General features: G+C 38.1%; 2 protein-coding genes across 8 annotated transcripts in view; one reads left to right on the top strand and one right to left on the bottom strand.

Annotated features, from left to right (window-relative positions):
• Positions 1 to 6,312, bottom strand: LOC118026991. Its single transcript, XM_035030129.1, has 3 exons — positions 6,219 to 6,312; positions 5,393 to 5,892; positions 1 to 4,614 (listed from the first exon to the last, which is right to left on the bottom strand). The coding sequence occupies exons 1-3, from the start codon at positions 6,310 to 6,312 to the stop codon at positions 4,426 to 4,428; spliced, it is 783 nt and encodes a 260-aa protein (XP_034886020.1). The 3' UTR covers positions 1 to 4,425.
• Positions 5,234 to 20,845, top strand: part of UBE2D3 (ubiquitin conjugating enzyme E2 D3) — a 28,781-nt gene continuing 13,169 nt past the window's right edge. The window contains exons 1-4 of one of the 7 annotated variants that reach the window (XM_035030187.1): positions 5,234 to 5,324; positions 6,629 to 6,783; positions 19,645 to 19,708; positions 19,796 to 19,827. In XM_035030187.1, coding sequence (XP_034886078.1) covers positions 6,760 to 6,783; positions 19,645 to 19,708; positions 19,796 to 19,827 — 120 coding nt within the window. In that variant the 5' untranslated portion in view covers positions 5,234 to 5,324; positions 6,629 to 6,759. Of the gene's footprint in view, positions 5,325 to 5,365; positions 5,679 to 5,715; positions 5,845 to 6,628; positions 6,784 to 19,644; positions 19,709 to 19,795; positions 19,828 to 20,845 lie in introns of those variants that run through there. The other 6 variants (XM_035030183.1, XM_035030186.1, XM_035030185.1 and 3 more) reach the window with 6 other exon arrangements.

Genomic DNA, 20,845 nt, shown 5'->3' with positions numbered 1-20,845 from the left:
TCTGAGATAATTCACATACCATAAAATTCTTTCAAAGTGTGCAATTCAGGGGGTTTTAGTGTATCTGTAGAGTTCTGCAACCATCACCATTATCTCAATGTAGCACATTTCACCATCTCCCCCCAAAAGACCCCATACTCATTTAGCAATCACTTCCCATTCTCCCTGCCCCTATCCCTGGCAGCCAGTCATCTCCTTTCTGTCTCTATGGATTTGCCTATTCTAGCCATTTCCTATAAATGGAATGAAACATGTGGCCTTTGTGTCTGGGTTTTTTCACTTAGAATATTTTCAAGCTTCAAGATACATGTATCAGTATTTCATATTTTCTTATTAACTAATACTATTCCATCATATGGATATATCACATTTTATTTATCCATTTATCAGCTGACGGACATTTAGTTCTTTCCACTTTTTAGCTATTATGAATGTTACTCTGAACATTCATGTATACAGGTTTTTATGGGAAAATGCTCAAATTTATTTTTAGCTCAAACATTTGTGCATGGTTCATTATGTACCAAAAGCCATCTTAATGTAAGGTCAAAATGATGTTCTTAGCACAAATACAGTTCCCTAAACCACATTAACTTGTCTTGATCATAAAATGAGATTCTAAACTGGTAAAGTATAGAGAAGGAATAATATAACTTTTATGCAAACAATATGAAATACTGGTTGACCTGGGTTCTAAATTACCTATTCCAAGCAGCATATGTAAGCATAGATTCTGGACCACAGCATTTACAATTTAATTAAACTAATAAAATGGCATACAGTGTGTTAGAGCCAGTATCCTAGCAAGCCAGTATCCTTAGCAAGTTATAAAATTCCATGACAAAGTTACAAAGATCTGACAATACGGACTCCATAAACCTAAGTATACATATCAATCTATGTTAACTGTATTTATTCACAAGTACATTTTAATTAACCCCAGCACTAAGGTTTTTATAATTATGTGGCTTTGCTGATATGTTCACATAACATTAGGACTTTGACACATTTTCATTAGTTATTTATTACTTACTTCATTGCCACTTTTATACTAATCTTCTTGATTCTTTATATTTTTCTTGTGTTTTACATCAATTCACGCAAGATCTGATCTACCATAACTAGAAAGTTTTTGAGACTTCAATATTCACTAAGAAGGATTTTTTAAAACTCATCTTTTCAACATTTTTGTATCTGTATTAATTTTTGAATGTCAATGTTTTTTCATATATAAAATCTTTTTAGCCCTTTGTAAGACTGTAATATAAAAAACATGTCTTTCCTTTTTATCAGATAGAGACATTTCAACCACTGTAATTCAAATAGTCAAATTAATGAAAGTCAATTTTAACCTTATATGCAACTGTAAAGTGAGTTCTAACACTAGATATGTAAATAGTGTTTTAAATTTTCAGCTAACCCTAGGCTGCCCTAAAGCATCAAAATGCTTCTAGGTCATGTTCCTTTTAATTTTACCCCTAACAAAATTGAGTAAAATTGTTAAGTTTGCTAGTGTAACTACAAGCAAATAAATAGAAGGTGTAATCAACCAATAAATTCACTTCAGTGCCAAATAAAAAATTGGGATTACACAATCACTTGTCTCCAGGCATATATAATCTAGACTTTCATATATTAGCATTTATTTATATGTCATCATTTCTTGTATACAATCTTGACAGTGGTCAACATAAAAATATAGTGGCACCATTATAAAACAGGTTTAATTTCAGATGAGAAAGTATGTCTGTAGGGCAGGGAAAGGCATAAGTGGATTTTTCTAAGCAAAACTCCATTGCAACAAAAATCTCTGCAAAACAATTTTCCAGCCCCAAATGGTCACCCACTTACTTAAAGGTGGTGTTGGATCTTATAAGCAATATTGCTGCAAAGGAAGAATTTAAAAAATTCCTTTCAGTCACTGGGTGCAATTCTACTTGGAATACTAAGAAATGCATAATTGAGGCAGCAAATATATACTTGTTGCACTATTAGGCAAATTAATATTGGCTATTAGTCAAAGGACTAAAAAATAATCAAACAGCTTACTGGTTGAGTGTGAGCTTTGAGATCATACTGCCTAGGTTTAAATCCTTACTCTACCAGTTAATAATTTTCAGATCTTGAGTGTTTTATCTATGTAATGGAGATGTGATAAGATAATGAATTAAAAGACCCCACACATAGTACTTCAAATAATAATTATTAACACTTATTAAGAAATTTATACAGTATTTTAATTTAATCTTTGGCTATTATTTTCATTTTGCAGTTCTTCCACCACATCTTATTTGCAAAGGCATGTAATAAATAAGAATGATATAGTAAAACATAAGTTACCAGAACGCTTGGGAAATGAGTCATCTGGATAGGAAAGTTTTCCATAGGGTATGATTATAGATATAGTTTAAAAAATAAATAAATAAAATCAACAAATTGGATACAACTATTTCCTAATACTGTTATGTACTTCCACGCATTCTTAATGAGAGTATACTGGTAGTAATTAAACTTTTTTTTAATGAATCACTATTGTTATGGATATAAATTATAACTGTATGTTAATATTTCACAATCCCCTCAAGGCTTACTAAGAGGAATAAGCCCACTAGACTTTACCTGAAATTTTTTATCATGAAGTTCATGGATAGAATCCAGGGAGTATGTGAACTTGGATGGGAGAAAAAAAAAATACATCTTTATTTTTACTAATCTCTAACTGAAATTTAGCATTTCCTTCAATTTTGAATGTAAGCAACAAACAGCTATACCTATGTCTGTATCACCACTAGGAATGAGATACTTTGTATCACATTATAACTATTGCTATGAATTTTATTTTATACATTTAGAAACATTCTTAGAAGAGTCCATGGCTTCACCAGACTGCCAAAGTAGTCTGTGGCACAAAAGTTAAAAACTCTGACCTCAAATTTGTCCCAGTCTGCTGTGCATTGTTAATTAAGAGCATTAACATGTTCCATTATACTTTTCATACTGAAGCTTGTTTAGATTAGGGTAATACAAATTGGCTTATCTCGGACTTTTCTTTATGGACCTCCTGGATATGGTGAGTTCCCTTTGGGTAGGGAGCGATGTTTCCTACCACTCTTGTATAACTTCTGAAAGAACAAAACAGAGGGAAAAATAAGCCAAACGAAATGAGATTCAGAGGACACTGAAAGTAGAAATATAAAACATCCTACTCTCCTACTTTCTAAACTAGAAGACAATATGAAACTCCACTGGTTAAATACCCTGAAGTTAACTGCATGGGTTCAAATTCTACTTCTGCCATTTATTAGCTATGTGACCCTGGGATCAGTAACTTAATCTCCCTGTGCATCAATTTCTTTATTTGTAAAAGGAGTTAATATGCACAGTACCTGACACATGACAACTGTTGCATAAACATTACCTATATTTATGATTATTTTTACACATGTTTCACATGATGGCCAGTTAATGTCTGACTGGTTACATTAATAACTTATGTTTACACAGCACTGAGGTGTACAGTACCCTTTTACATACATTATGACATCTGAACCATACCACAGCCCTGTGAAAAAGGACAGCTCTTATTATGTATAGTTCAGTGTTGGAAAAAACTAAGATGGTAACAACACAGTATCACCCAAATGAGATTAGAGCAAGAACTCAAACCTGTATTTCATCCTCTGCCCCAACTGCCTAATTCTGTTTCTACTATATCAGACCGGTTAGGGGCGCCTGGGTGGCTCAGTTGGTTAAGCGACTGCCTTCGGCTCAGGTCATGATCCTGGAGTCCCGGGATCGAGTCCCGCATCGGGCTCCCTGCTCGGCGGGGGGTCTGCTTCTCCCTCTGACCCTCCTCCCTCTCGTGCTCTCTGTCTCTCATTCTCTCTCTCTCTCAAATAAATAAGTAAAATCTTTTAAAAAAAAAGTATATCAGACCGGTTAAAACAGAGAACAAAGATTATTTTGGAAGAAGGGAAATAGGCTATGTGATGAGCACTTTAGTGCTCTGCTACTCACAGGGTTGTCTTCTGACCAGAATAATCTGTATCACTTCGGAGTTTGTTAAAACTGTAGACTCTCATGCTCCACCAAGGCTTACTAAATCAAAATCTGCATTCTGAACAAAATCCTTAGGTGACTCACATAGATACTAGCTTGAGAAGCACTGTTTCACTAATTGCTCTATGACACTCATTCTGGCCACTTAAACAGTATACATTAGCCCATTCATCACAGACCTATTTTAGTTATTAGGTAATACTTTATTGTAACAAGAACTTGATGTTTTCTTTTTTATTTTTAAGTATATTTTAAAAACAAGTTTATATTTCTATTTAATTCTTTAAAATACCCACTTCGTTAGGTTAGAAAGGAATGTTAGAAAACTTTAAACAAGTCAGCGCTTACCTTTATTCCTTTTAAAAATTAATGTCGTACTACCCTTTGCCTGAAGGATACACAGAGAGCCAAACCACCCTCTCCATATTTTACATCCGGCAGATTAAAACAGGCCAATTCCATCCTTCTATTTCTGCCCCGCCCGGATATTTCAGTTAAGTAACAAGTTTTTCTGACCCAAAACTCTGATCTCTTGAGTTCTGCAACTCTGTGGATCTAGAAATTGAAAGAGGAGGAAAGTTTTTAAGCCTATTCCCGTTATCTCAATCTTGGCGGACGGGGCGAGGCAAATATACAGCCCGCCCCTATCTCCCCATCCTCCTTGTTAATTCATAGTTGAATTTGATTTCTAGCCTGCTGTAATTCTAGGAAGGGCTATATGGGCCCACTCTTTTCAACATTGACCCTCTAGGTCAGAAATGCACTATATTTCAGCACGTGAGAGCGCTGATCAGCGGTCCGCTGGGTTCTACTTAAAAGGACTGTTCCATTTTGAGGGGTGCCTCCTCCCACTGGTTAACCAGCCCACGGGGCAGGCGAGTAAATATCGCTCACCTGCTTAACCGAAAACTTCAAAACCCCGGATCAACCAGGACTAAAGGCATCTAGTAATTAGACCGTGGTACCTCCCACTGCACATTCCTGATTGGGCGCGTGAAAGACGGATGTGTCGGCGCGCGCTCTAACCAGTCCGGGGAATTCCATTTCCTCTCCCTCCCACCAATATAAGCATTCAGGGGCGGTGCTTCCAGGAGACAACCCGCCCCAACTCGAGCCGGTGCCTATTGCATCTCGCGAGAATTTGTGGGTTTGGGGGCGGGCCCCCATCAGGAAGAGCGCACAAAACTGCCCTTAAGTCATTGCAGAGCTATAGCTCCTGCTAGCCAGCCACGAGATTCTCGCGAGATCCGTCGCCTCAATACCAAGTGAGGAAATTGGGGGACGCTGCTGGGAGGGGCGTGGGTCTCGACCGCGCAGCTGCCGCTTCCATTACCTTCCTCCCATGGTCTTCTTCCGGTTCTCGATGCTTCTCTGAATCTGAGGGTTTCCGCCGCTCATCCACCCTTCCCCCCAGCCCATGACCCGCCTCCGGCCCCCGCCCTCCCAGTCCAATCTCCGATCTGTTTAGTAAGAAGGTGCTGTTCCGAAAAAGAAGGAAAAGGGGGTAGCACAGATAAACTCGGCCTTGGACGTAGGAAGTAAACCGTTCCCCTTCACCCTCAGATTCGTCCTGTGCTCGCGACGGCGGCGTTGGCGGACTGATACGCGGCGGTGAAGAGGCAGGAGGAGGGGGGAGGGGCGGAGCGTGGCAGCTGGCAGTAGTTCCGTCAGAGCGGACATCTTGTGGCTGTGTCGTGCGCGTGAGCCCCGTAGGGCCGGGGAGGCACCAGCTGCCGCGCGGGGAGGAGGCCGAGGCCGCAGCTTGAGGGAGGCCCCGGCCCCTCTGTACGCGTGGGTGTGGACGGCTAGGGGAAGGGAAGGGAGGCCGGCCCACTGGCCGGCCGGGTAAGAGGGGAAATACAGGCCTGGGGTGGCTTGAGTGACCAGCCTGTTGGGTGGGGTAGGGTGGGAAGGTTGGGGAAGCCAGGGCCTCTCCTGTTTAAGGGGGTGGGGGAATGGGCGCGTCCTCGCGCCTGAGCCGGAGCCTCAGGGGCAGCACGGGCGCGTGGTGGCGGTGGCTGGGCGGGCGCGTGCGGGAGCGCGCTGGAAGGCGGAGTGTACGGTGGCGTCAGGGGCCGACACAGAATAGCTGTAGCTGCGGGGACAGCAACACACATCGAGTCTTTCCTCTATTATTTCTTTCCCCTCCCTGGCCGCACCTTTGAGCAGAAACCGAAAGAAGCCCGGCGTCAGTCCGGAGTCTCCTGTTTCCCCCTCCCCCCTAGCCTTTCTTTGCCCTAGTGACGCCGGCATAGCGCCGACTAGGCCCCGGCTCCTCCTCTGCTGGGCTCCGGACCCTGCCCCGCACCCACCCCTTTCTCCTACGCCTCTTCCTCTCCCACCCGGGTCTCTTCCTTTCGAGAGGCCGGGAAGTCAAACTTGTAGCCGCCCCTCCGCTCTTCCCGTCACCCTCGCCGCCTCTTCGGGCCGAAGCACGGCATAGAGGCTGTTGGTGGCTTTGCCACGCCACCCCACCCACCCCGGATCGCGACCGTTTTAAGGGACCTGGATTCATCAGGGTCTCATCCGGGGCCTGTACGAGTGCTGATCTGCTCCGTTTTTGCAAAAGGCGCCTGTGTCTGGCAGAGCCGGTGTGAGACGAAGAGACAATCCTTCCCTGCCGCCCGGATAATCAAGAGTTTTGGCCGGACCTTTGAGCACACACCGAGAGAGTGAGGAGCCAGACGAAAAGCACAGACTATGGCGCTGAAACGGATTAATAAGGTAACCCGTGGGGCTGAAGGGAATGGGGTCGTGGGAGGAAAGGAAGGCTTAGTCTCGGAGGAAAGCGTGGGGGTGGGGAGGAAGTATAATTACGAAAACGTCTCTCCTTGGGTCACTTCTGTTGGGGGATGGGAAACGCAGATGTACTTTAAAGAAATGAGGTTTAAAGCTAGAAACAGAACCCTTGTGGCGAATGAGGTGTATCTTATGTTTCGGTGGAATCGGTGCAAATTAGGGGTGGGGGAGAGTGACTTCAGGCGCTTTGGTTCTGCTTCTAAAAGAAGAGTTCTTGTTTGAGGGTCAGAATTGACCAGAGACGCTCCCGCAGATGTCATGGCGCTTCCTATTCTCGGTGCTTAAAAACTTCAGCTGTAAGAGAAAGGCTCTTGGGTTTTCTAGGGGGAAGAATCGTAAGAAACTCATAGGGGAGATCATTGAAATCTGGCGGGTCCCGAATAATTGGGAGTCGGTGTAGAAGTCTCCTGGCGGCTGAAATGTAGTGAATGAGCCTAGTCAAAACTTCATCGACTCTGGGCAGGTTACACAAGAGTAAGTGGGGTTGGGAGGAGATGGGCTGACACTATGTTACTACTTTCTATGTTTTGTAGTTAGAAACTTCTCACCGGAAGCTATTTATCAGAGGGACACCGGGAACTGATGTAAAAGGCTTCTGGAAGCTCCCTTCTTTTGGGGGGAAGGAGGGACTAGGGGTGTGATGGCAGTAAGGGAAGGTTCGGTGCACCTATTTTGCCTCAGCTCATTTAATAACACTCTCGGAGAAGATTGTTTCGCTACTTAAAACGTGGTTTGATATAAACTATCGATAGAAGTTGAAAAAAAAGGATTTTTCGAGGCTCGGGATGGGGGGGTAAGCGGAACCTCCACCTCCGGTGGTTTAGTCTCATTTTCTTGCTCTAACTTTATCCCGCATTTTAAGATGGCGGCTGCTTTAACTGGTTCAGGCTTTTTCCGGCATCTCCTTTCGTAATAATATGAAATAATATTCTTTGTTAAATGTTAACTTTGACATCAGATTGTACACAGCTCTTAAGACAACCTGCTCAAGACTTTATATTCAAACTCTGAGACTGTATTTCCCTTTTTTGTAACTTGTGTTATGTGTGGTGTGTTTGATTCTTGCACAATCGAGGAGGGTGGAGTATTTACAGCTAACTTGAAAAAAATGTCATGGAATAAATTCAGCCTTACTAAAACTAGAAGACAGAGGAGGTTGTGGGTTAGAAACTTCGGTTTGGATGGGTTACTTTTTTTTAAGGGGGCTCTACGTGGAAGGAATGGCAAGGACTTGGCTTTACTTAGTAGACTTGATGCTGCCTAATTTTATTTAATACGTGTAACTTTGGAGTTTATTTGACCAAACGTATTATGAAAGACGATGGTTCAGATCTTCATGCAATGTATTAAGGCTGAAATCTTGAATTTTGATTTAGTCCATCATTGCATTGTCATTGTGAGTTTATGTGAAATATAAACTTAAATCTTTGTTTTTGAGAGAATAGAAAAGGAAAGGAAAAAATTTTTAGGAGTTAAGATTTAAAGTAAAAAGGATTAAGCATCTCTGACCACTTCTAAGGCCAACAATACATTGGAGAAGCACAGTCATATTTTACAGCATAGTTAATACAAAGAATATAACATTCAATACGAATCAAAATCTTTTATATATGAGAATTAGTTCAGGTTACTAAGATGTGGAATAATTTCAGATCCATAGCTTTTTATGTGTGTGGAACAGAACACTTTAAAGGAAGGTCTCATTGATTTTTTTTCTTTTACAGGTGATACCCAACTCCTGTGACAACACTTACTGATTTAAAAGCTCTAGAGAGGCAATATAATTAAGAATGTGAACTTTGGGGTAAAAATACTCCAGTTAGAGTTCTAGGAGTGGACAAGTTATTTGTATGCCTCTCTAAAATGAATACTTGTTATGTATGAACAATAGTTGAGTGCCTAGTATGTTCTAGACACCAGGGATGCAGCAGTGAGCAAAACTAGGTTTCTAGATTTTATTTTAGGATTAAAGAGGATAATGTGTGACTTTGAACAGGCCCCTAGCACATGGCACTCAGATTATTATTACTGCTATTTAATGTCACTATTTTTAATCCTCAGAAACTTTAATTAAAGAACTTCCCTGGTTTAGTTCTTTCATTAATACCAGATTGTCTTCTGTTGTAAATATTTTGAAAATATGCGTAATACAGAAACTGGATATAATAGTTTCCAAATTGGAAGAAAGTGTTTATGTGGGACTGTTAATTCAACCTATAGAAAGTTTTTGAAAGGCACGTGGCTTGGTATTTAGCTGTTAGTGTCAGAATCACAGGATGAAACTTGAAGAAAAACAAAACAAAAAATCCAAGATCCAAACAGAATTTTAGTGAGTAGAGAGGTAATGGGAAATGGCTCATTTAGGGACCTCTGTTCTAGAAATATGAGGTCAAGTAGGCATTGATGTTAGTATAGTATTTCTTGTGTCATGTATCTCTTTGTTTTGAATTTACTGTCTGAAGCCCCCAAATTCCAAACATTAAGATGTCCGTATTCGTTGTTGATACTTTATTGAAATGTTTATCATTGGGATATTTTTAGCCATTAGTAGTCATCTGGTCAAGCCTTTGGATTTGTTTTTTCCTAAAGCTACGTTGCAGTATTTTGAGTATTTCTTAGACCAGGCAGCCTTATCAAATAATCTTACTTGGTTTTCTACTATATTATTTATTTAATAAGCTGTGGTATGGTTTTATAGGGCTATTTATTAAACAACAAGAATCAAAAATGGGAACTCCCAAGTTGATTAGTGGTGTTTGAGGACCATAGACAATTTTACTACTCCTATTAAACAGAATAACTATGGTGCTTGTATTTTGGGGAAGTTTAAAAAGAACTTTACATAAAATATGTGAGCCGAGCCTAGAGGATTAATGTTTTGAGTGTTTGCAATGTGTCAGAACTATTTGAGACACCTGTATTAACTCATTTAATATTACAACAACTCAAGGAAGTAGGTACAATTAAATTGTTACCCCATTCTGTACCTGAGGCACAGAAAGGTCAAAAAACACCCAGAGTTATACCATGGCAGAATTGGGATTTGAACCTGCACAGTCTGGCTCCACAATGTGTCTTAACTGTTCTGTCATCCTTTAGGTTTTTGATAATCAAAAAGGTTTTCTTTTGCATTATTGTACTGCTAATAATAGTTAGGACTTAGCATTTACTATGTACCAAGCACTGTTCCTAAGCCCTTTATAAGAATCAACTCATTAATCCTCACAACAGTTCTCTTGAGATAGATGCTCTTTACCATTCAATATTATACATAAGGAAACAGGCACAGAGAGGTTAAGTTCCTTGTCTAGTCACACGGCTAGTTAAGTGACTAAGAGATCAGATAGTCTACCTCAAGAGCTTAAGTTCTTAAACTCCATGCTGTTCTGCTATTCTGAACCATTTCGATTTCTGTTCCATCAAATGAATGAATGTTACTTGGTCTTGCTACCTGAGATAAGCTATTGCTCTCCTTTCCCAGTTCACATTTAAATAATTGGGATTTGACTTTACTCTTACTCTCAGGTTATAGCTAACTTGTGAACTAAGCCGTTCACTAACCTAAGTTTTGAAAGTAGGAGTGAGTTTCTTTTTGATTAATCTCTTCAGGGACTATGGGAACTACCAGGTGCCAACTAATTGCTAGGGGTATCTTAAAATACACTTATCCCCAAAGAGCCTGTAGGCTGGATACATGGTTTTGCAGGGGTTTCTTTAAGACCCTCAAGGTGCTTCTGTAGCCAGCTAAATTTGTGGGATGGTTGTGTGACTCATGGATGCTAATCACGGTGACCTTGGTGTTTAATTTTATTAAGAGTGACTTTAACATTGCTTTTATCATCCTCATCTGCAGTATTGTAGTTTTCGTTGTTCCTACAAATACAAAGTTGAATACTCATACTAGAACTAGGGGGAAAACTACTACTTGTATCTGTTGTTAGGTTATATGTTACTTAATTCAAGGATTCAGTACCCCTTGTCAGTCTAATACACAGTCAATTCTTGAAAATTTTCCAAATCCTTTTGACTATAATGATCCTTTTCTAGTAAAGAAGATACTAGCTTTCTACTACTGACATAAAAGTTTTCAGATTAAAGTCTCTAATCTTAGATTGGGTTTTGCATTGTATATTTGTGGGTTTTGACATGAGTTGCATTTATATATCAGGATATTGAGCAGAGATCTTAAAAAATACAGTATATGGGATCTTAGCAGATTTATGGAATCATTTTCTCTGGAAACAGGCATAATTTTGAAATGTCCACTAGGTGATTCTGAGGCCTGCCTCTGGTTAAGACCCACAGACCTAGGGATACTCATTTAATCAATACTTCGGTTTTGCTCTGTTTGGCACAGTAGGCTAGTCCCAGGAGATAAAAAATAAGGAAGCCTTGTCATTACCCATGAGAATCTCTGCTTTGAGTGGAAGAAACAAGCACATAAACACAACGAATAGGTGTTTGTCACTTTGCACAACTTAGCTTTCAAGAATATAAATCAAGTATGAGAAACACTTACTGAAAAGAAATTAAAAGGGAATCTTTAGTCATATTGTCAGATTTACCCATTATTATTAAAGGTAGTTTAAATATTTTACCTATACTAGATTTTGTCATTTTAGAGTGGTTTTTCTAACTATACTTAATTCTCAGTGTCGAACTATTTTGAAATTAGCAAAGTTAAAGTATTTTCATTCTTTAACTGGAAAATTTGTGTTCTTGATTTGGTTTTGCTACAACAGCAATGATCTTATTTGAAAATTGAACAGTGTAATTAAGAACAGATGCGTTTAGTGAATAACTTACTAGCCAAGTTAACCTTGGTAGATAAGATTCTCAAAACTACCCTCTGCCTTGTTATTTGGGGAAGAGAAAAATTCAATAAAGTGTTCTATACTTTCCCTTAAACATTGATTTTTATCTCCAATACTTTCAACATAATCTTGTATCATTCAGACTTTGAACTTTTCATAGCTGGATTTGTCATATTTTGGCCTTGTAGGTTTCATTTGTGAATCACTACTTGGTTACTTACTCATTTTTAGGATAGAGTACTTGTTCACATTCATCCTAGCCTTGTTATCATTTCAAAGCTAATGTATAATTGGATGTTTTCCACCACTGGACTGCTGTTAATTTTGTTTTTTAAAATCTATGAAATGTCTTGTATGTTTTTATGTATCAAAGTTGAAAACCAAAATTTGGCTTTCTGGTTTTGCTCATTTAGAATAGTGCCTACAGAAGAATAGCTTTGAATAATTTTAAGTGATTTAAGTGGTGATCGAAAGAAAGAAAATGGTAGTAGTATTCATTCAACCCATTCTTTATATCTTGTCTAATTAGACGAGCAAGCACACTGTCTCACCTGTAATTACAACTAAATAGGAAATTAATATATTGTCAGTGATACAATGAGACATGGTTTACCTGTTAATCCTTAAGCTAAAAGAAACTTTCAGGATTTCTCAGAAATTATAAATTTCAAACTAAAATGATTTTAAAGTGACTATCCCTTCTCATTCTTAAGTCTATAGTTATATAAAGAACTGTATGGGATCTGTTCAGATCCCATAATATTTTTGCCAAGCTTCCTTCTGAAATAACTTATGGTAGGGATACATTTCTGAAATGTTTGCTGTTTCCTTTGTTATCATTTGTGTCTACACATGGTATATAGAAATTTCACAACATTAAATGTAGTAAAAAAATTGTTTGCTTCATGGTAAACCTGATCTTCATAAGAACAATTAGAGCAGTTCTCATCTGCCTAATTAGGCAATTAAGTGTACTGCATTTTGTCCTATCATTGGTCTGAATATGTACTTTTATATTTTGCTAGGTTGTAAAGGCTCCTTGAGGGTGATTCTTACCTCAAAATTTCTTGTAAAGGCACTCTTCTTGCCTCCCACCTCATGGCCTCATCTCATCCAGCCCCCAAGGTAGTACTTTCTGTTGCTCAGTGTAGGTTTTAAGAGGCAAGGACTGTCTTTATAGTGCTGATTCACATCGTTATACACATCTTGTCTTTAAGTCAAAAGTTTTTAAAGAAATGGACTCTTTAATAGAATATAAGAAATTACCTTTCAGTAATGGCATGAACTTCTGAGTTTTCCCAAAACTGATGATAGGAATTGTATCTATGCTACTACTATCATTATGACCTTTGTGTGATAATGTATAAGATGAATGGTGGAGTATGGGATAACAGGTGATTGTGAACATGGTGATAATTACTGTACTCAAGGATGGAACCCATGAACTTGGCTTTACCATAGTAATCATCTTTGTTTTCATAAATGCTGACTTTGGTTATGTTAATCTAACATACAAGTGGTGGCTATCATTGGAAGAATGTTTAGCAGAATGTTTAAAGATTTTTTTTTTTTTTTTTTTAATTTGAGAGAGAATGAGACAGAGAGAGCATGAGAGGGGGGAGGATCAGAGGGAGAAGTGGACTCCCTGCGCTGTGGGACTCGATCCCGGGACTCCGGGATCATGACCTGAGCTGAAGGCAGTCGCTTAACCAACTGAGCCACCCAGGCGCCCCTAGCAGAATGTTTAAATGGTTATTCTTAGAGGCATTAAACCTTACTGGACACTGATCTGGCATGGCTGCTGTGTAGCTTCATTATTCATAAATAGTTCTTAGATTTCCAATTTATAAACTCTTTAAAGGCAGAGACCATTTTTTATACTTCCCTATCATTTCTGTATACCTCTGTGTTTAATACCTTGGCTTCCTGTTCTTCATAGTCTGTGGTTAGTCATTTCACTTCTTCGAAATGAGTAAGACGTAGTGAGAGAAGCAAGAAGCAGATATTTAGTCTGTTTAGACTTCTAAGCCAGTGTCTCAGCCTTTTCATGATTTTCTTCTAACAGCGGTCAAAGAGATCCTGTGTGCTATAATGATCAAAGATGATCAAAGATCTTTCTCAAGATAAACTGTAGACTTTCTCTTATGAGTCCCAGAAAAGGAATGGTCAAACTCCTTACTGTGTAATTATGTACCTCCACATGAGAATACTCAATGGCTTAAGCTGTACTTTTGGTGTCTTTTAGAGAGATTTGCTTGACTCCTTATCCTGTGAGTCTGTTTAGGCTTTTAAATGGAAAGGAAGCATATTTCTAAGGGAGAAGAGGCCTGGATTCTCGTGCTAGCCAGGTGTGCGGGAAGGTTTCAGGAGAAGCAGTTCAGAGGAAGATGATCCAAAAAGGAAATTCCCTCCAGGAGAACACACCATGGCAAAGAGATGTCTAACTTTGGTGAGGTTTTATTTTTTTATGTCCTTGTATGCCCTTGGTCCGTTTTAGTGTCCCTTCACCGTGAGTGGAGCCATTAGCAACTAGGGTGTACCAGTCTCCCTGCCAACCTCTTTGCTATTTTAGTGGTCTTAATAGTTGGCCAAGAGCCCACCTTAATAATGCTGGACTTGGGGAAAGAGATGGTTAACAGTATGAAGATTTACAGGTGCTAAATGTGAGCTGTTCTCTCTGGTCCTTGCCACTGTTCCTCTCTACTAGGAAGCAAAGAGCTAACAGTTTCAGTTCATCATATAATTCTACAAATTGTTTTTGTCCCTAAAGCCTATGAAAGTTTAGGGTTTAAAGTCATTTCATAAGTTAAAACCAAAATTACTTTTGAAAATTCTTTGAGTGGGTGCTTCATTGAAAATTGATCTTAAGTCCAGTAAGTACACCTTGAGTAGAACAGAGTTGGGTTGGTACAGTTGAAATTTTTTTCTTCAGTTTGCCAAATGCCATATCAAATTTTTAAAAATACATCTTTGATGTAAGGATACCCTTTTGAAAAAGCAGCCATTTGAAATCTATCCCTAGACCTCTAAGTTTCAAGTGTCTAGTAGATAAACTAAAGCTTAGTATGTCCTACACTTGAATGCAATCTTTCCCCTAGTGTAAGGGGTTCTGATGTAGAGTAGAAGTAAGGCCTGTTTCCATAAGATTGTTGTAAGGGTAAAATGCTTGTTATTTAAGATCTTTTATCATCCTCAGTGACTTAGTTCTCGTGTTCTTCTCTCACCTGAATTACTGCTCTAGCTTCCTAATGTAGTTAACCTATTTTTTTGTTCTTTGTATTAGGGATTCCTACAATAGGGGGATGAGTCTGTGATACCCCACAAATTAAAATTTTGTGCGGGCTTATTTGGGGGGATAGAAGGTCAGTAGTTACTCAGTCTTAGAAGTCCTTGTTATAAAAAGTTAAGAGCCAAAGTTCTGAACAATACATATATAGAGAGAGAGATACATAGGTATAGGTCTATGTAAAGGTTCATAGTTTTTTCTCTTAAAATTTGAAGACCTGCAAAACAATGCTTGCTATATGTGAAAAAGATACATATCTAGTAGTGTATAAAAATGTGGAGAAGCCAAATTTGGCATAATCTGTTACCTTCTGTGGGGGAAAGGGAATGGAATTTGAGGAGTATGTGAGGGATCTTCAGTTATATCCGCAGCATTTTTTTTTTTTTTTTAATATGAAGGTAGTGTAGTAAAAATGTTAAGCTTTACTTAACAGGCTGGGTACACAGATTCATGGGTACTTTTAGGCTATGACCTAGTAAGTTAAAAAATTAAAAGCATTCCTTCTAGTGTACTATTGACCAAGTACATTTTTTAAAAGTAACCAAATTGGATTTGTTTTATTCCTGCTTAAAAACTATCCATGGTTCGGGGCCCCTGGGTGGCTTAATTGAGCATCTGACTCTTGGTTTCAGCTCAGGTCATGATCTCATGGGTTGTGAGATTGAGCCCCATGTAGGGTGCCCTCTGTGCACCCCTCCCTCCACCCATGCTCCCTCACTCTCACTCGCTGTCTCAAACAAGTAAGTAAATCTTAAAAAAACAAAAACAAAAAAACTATCCACGGTTCCCATTGCCTTTAGGATAGTCTTTGACATATTCAAAGCTCATGAAAGATCCAGCCATGGTTAACCTTTGTGGTCACATGCGCTGCTTCCTTACCGGTGCCCTGCTGTGTTTCTGGTATGCCAGACTATAAGCAAATTTTTACAGCCTGTGTTCTTTCACACCCTCAACTTTGAGTTTCTCTATTTGGAATGCTTATCCCTCTCCATCAAGACCTAGCTCAGTTGTCACTGTTTTTAAACCTAGGCAAGGTTAGTGGTTACCTTTTTAGGATTCACGAAGCATTTGGATGCCTTTATTTTAAGCACTTAAGTTGTTGAAATGTAGTTTTTTGTTTTTGCATTGTGCCTACTATAAGCTTAGTCTGTTGGGAAAGGCATTCATGTTTTATCTTGGTATTATTCAAGCCTAACCTGCTGGACACCAAAAATGCAGTCTTCCTGTAAGTGAATAAATGTTTTGATAGTGAAACTTTAATAGCACATATTGCACTTTTCATTTTAGAAATGGATTTAAATTAATCTCTGGTTTCTGTGATTAGATTAAAAGTTTCTTTTTTTTTTTTTTTTTCTTTTTTCTTTTTAAAGATTTTATTTATTTGACAGAGAGACAGCCAGAGAGGGAACACAAGCAGGGGGAGCGGGAGAGGGAGAAGCAGGCTTCCCGCAGAGCAGGGAGCCCGATGTAGGGCTTGATCCCCAGACCCTGGGATCATGACCCGAGCCAAAGGCAGATACGTATCGACTGAGCCACCCAGGCAGCCCAGATTAAAAGTTTCTAGACAGGACACATGACTGCTCCCTCTAGCTTAATTTTAAGACTGCTTCATTTAGATTTCTTTCTTACATGTTTTTCAAAAAACAAGACTTGAGCATTACATTGTGCTTTAGTGGGATAGTCTATATGGGTCCCAGTAGCGCTCTACTTAGAATGGGTCTCCTCACTCTTGGGGTTTTCCCCGGCCTTGGATTTATTAGAAGGAAGCTGGAGTGGTTAACGATCAAAGGAAATAGCTGTAGGAACCCAGAACAAGCTACAACCTCAGGGACTAAAATGGCATGTGTATATGCCAAGTCAGCTCTTGCTATCTCTGCTGCTCAATGTGGTCTCTTTTTCTTTGGATTCACCATGTAATTTCGGGGCACATGCCTTCCAACAGCTCTAGGTCACATCCTTACAGCTCCTGATTTAGAGAAGGAAGAAGTGTTCCAGCTTTAATTTGAAAAACCAGGCAGAGATGGATGGACTTCATTAGGTCAGGTCCTGGCTTAGGTTACTTTCCAACCCTTTGAGCTAATCAGAGGCTGAAAGAACAAAATTCTGTGATTAGCCTTGTCTGAGTAATGGGTGATTGTCAGCCACCATTAACCAAACACCATTAACTACAATCACGTTTGGAGTAAAGGAAAAGCATTTTCATGAAAGCAGGTTAAGATATTTATTGAGTAGACAAAATGTCATATATATATATATATAGAAGAGCGTCTTAAGAGGACTTGTTACTTTGCTTTCTCAGATTTTTTCCTTGCTAAGATGCTATTGTGTAATCTCATTTGCTTATGTTATAGTCATAATAATGTCATGAGAATTACTTGTTTTCTTAGAGGTGAGTACTGGTACATGATAGGAAAGACCTGTTTTGATACTTAAAATAACTTTGGTCATTTTTTTCAGTGTTGCATTTAACGTAGATTTTAGTACATAAGGTAATTGGCCTAATTTTAGATCTTTAGTGATTACTTCAGAGGTGTCTTGGTCATGGAAAACTTGAAAAATAAGGCACTTAGAAATTGAGAATAAGATCCCGAAATTATGGGAGGGAAAAGCTGAAATTAGACCTTCACTCTAGAGCAATAATGCTGGCATATAAAGGCTTAATGATTTATAAATATTGTGCCTAAAAACTTGTTTCTTCTATAAGAAACATTTTCTTACATTTTTCATAATTAAAATGTAATTTTCAAATGGATGTTGATGTGTTCTAGATCAGCTTTATAGATTCTTGGAATTGTATTTATAATGAAGTTGTTTCAGGGTCACTTGGGTATTTTGTATCAGCCTATCATTAGATTGGTTTTTATTTAAAAATAACTGCTAGATTTTCTTTTCAGGCATTTAAACAAATAAGTGAATAATTTGGGATAGATCACTGTAAGAAACTAGGAGGTAAATCTTTGTGGAAAGAGGGAGAGGGTGGTTTGGAACAGGTCAGGTAAGTTGGGGGGGGGGGGTTGGTTTTTTTTTTCTTTTGAACCCTTATGTTCCTGAAGGAGAGCGGGAATTCGACTGCATAAGTTAACTTTTGGTATTTTTTTTTGGTGGGCCAGTTCAGCAGAAGAACTTGTTATATAAATAAGCCTTGGAACATGGGAGAATTTTGTTCATATCAGTTAGACTAGACTACTTGATTCTTACCTACGGTAAAATATTTATGCCTTGAGATGATAAAGTAGATTCCCATTATAACAAAAGTGGCTGATTGAAAACTTACCTGGCCTATGAAAAAGTAATTTGCTTGATAATGGATAGTCAATTCAGGTTGCAAGTACATTTCTATTTTTATTCAAAAAGTATAGTTTTCAAAACTTGGTTCAGAATCATTTGATATTTTGTGAGGGTGTTTGTTTTTATTTTTAAGCTAAAAACTATACATGGTTTCTTTTAACCATTTGTTTAACTTCCATTCAAGAGTTTCTGTAATTCTACTGATCAGGATCAAAAGTGGTTGGAATGAATTTTCTCCCATTTTAAAATATGCTGAACATAACGAAGGTGTATTTACTAAGGCAAGCAGAAATGATCTGATCTTCCATTATCCTGAGATTGTGAATCCTGGGATCTCTGGCTGTTTTGATAATACTAAAAGCAGATCTGGTATGAGTTTTCAGAAGCAAATTAGCAGAGTGTATCAGAGCAACCTCCCCCCCACACCCCAGTTTTAATTGAAATATAATAGACCTGTAACGTTTTTAGTTTTAGATATACTACATAGTGTTCTGATATTTTGTGAAATGATTACCACAAGGACAACTCTTCTGCATTGGTTTTTGTTGTTGTTGTTTTAATGGAGTGAATTTGGATTAATCACTCCTGAACAATTGGCTATTTCCTAAAGTGCATTTTGACCATATGATAGAGGCAAATGTTTGCTCTAGTTATCTCCCTGCAGTATTGTATATTCCCTGTCTTTCTTAGAAGCCCACTATTACCTCATGGGTTTATAAATCCCTATAGAGATTTTTATATAGGTGTATATAGTTATATTCTCTTAAATTAAAAAAAAATAAACCACTGTATTTTATTACATTATCCATATTTGTTACATACAAGTCATGGAAGAGCCAAGTACATATTTGTAAATATAAGGTCAGATGGAATTTTAGAAACTGCATGTTTTACAACAAGCAAGCTTCAGGTTCTTCCAGAGTTGTAATTTTACTGAACATTGTATAAAAGACATTGTTAAGTTGCAGGAATAAGATCAAACCAAAAAGGATACCTACCTAGCCCCATGAGAGAGTTTTCAAGTGGAAAATGAGGTCTGCAGTTAGTATGGTTCAGAAATAACAGGATTTAAGATAATAGAAACAGCGAGGGCCTCTGAGATGTCCAGAATTTCAGCAAACAACATGAATATTGAGAACTGCTTTGTCTAAGTTCTTAAGCCATGAAAGTATCTGATAAGAACTTTTTTTAATAAGGACACCTTTTGTTGGTGTAACAATTTTCATATCTATCCCTACTGTCCCAAGATCTGGACTATGGCTACTTATGCTTTTTCTCCTAGAATTTATTAATGTGACCTGTGATTGTATGTTCTTTAAAGAATGGGGTGAAAATTCTTTTCTTGCTTACGTTTTTTTATTATGGTTATGTGACCCATCATTTTCTGTTTTGGTATAGGAACTTAGTGATTTGGCCCGTGACCCTCCAGCACAATGTTCTGCAGGTCCAGTTGGGGATGATAGTAAGTAACTCTCAAGTTGATTTTAATGGCTAATTTCAAAAAAGCTAGTACATTTTTAGATAACAGTTTTGTTTTGTTTTTCCCTAGTGTTTCATTGGCAAGCCACAATTATGGGACCTGTAAGTATTAAGAATTAAAACATTCTGCTTTTAGTTAAAAATTCAGCATTGACCTACTTGTATTTAACTTATATTTATTTTATTACATTGTAGTACTGTTTTGGAATTGCCATAGTTTGTACTGTTTTTGAAAGACATAACAATTTAATGAATTAGTCATTTGTTACATGTGCTATGTGTCTGTCCCTGTATTCAGGTTCTGGAATATAGCATCTCTAACCTATCAAATATTTTTTCACTTTATCCTAGTTTTTCTTTCATAGTAATGTAAAGCATTGTCACAGAGCTTCCCTTTACTTATAGAGCCAGTTAATTTATTGACTCTATCATGGTGTTACTCAAAGATCTTATTCCTGTTGCTGCTGAAAATCTGTTTTTGTTGTTGTATTTTGATATTTGATTCTTTATAGAACCTTAGTTTTTTACAAAATTTGAATATTTGTAGGTAGAAAGTGATATTTTGAATACAGCAAAATTCCTTTCTATCCTGGGTAGATAAGAAACTGTATATGCTGGATAATTGAATATTCAGAATTATGGATACCATCTAAGAATTTCACAGAATTAGAGCGCAGTAAAACAACCTGGGGTAAGACTGTATCTTGCACAATACTTAATATTTTTTTTTACTTGGAAGGCACTTGAGGATTTCTATTTTTAAGTTATATGTATGTCTTAATCTGCACCCCCCCCCCTTGGTGGTTTAATCTCAACATAATGTCAATAATGTACTTGGTGACATAATGGTCGATAGATAGATGTCTGTCATTCTAAAAGAAGAAATGCTCTTGGAAAAGTTAGTAAGTTTTTATTCTGTAGTTCTGATTTTGATAGCAGAATTTTTTTTTTTCTATCTCAATCAATGTGATCCCCCACTGTGTGCCAGCCATTAAGGATAGACATGGTCCCTCTCATTCTTTAGGGAACTTAAAATCTACTGGGAGAGACAGGCAATTAAAATAAGTGTGATAATTTGGGAAGTAAGTGATACATAAATGAAGTGCTTAGTGGGAGAAAT

Source organism: Mirounga leonina, unplaced genomic scaffold (assembly GCF_011800145.1).
Source record: "Mirounga leonina isolate KUSES-001 unplaced genomic scaffold, KU_Mleo_1.0 Mir_357, whole genome shotgun sequence".
NCBI lineage: Eukaryota > Metazoa > Chordata > Mammalia > Carnivora > Phocidae > Mirounga > Mirounga leonina.
Note: the sequence above shows the minus strand (reverse complement) of the source record. Positions and strands in the feature narration are given on the sequence as shown.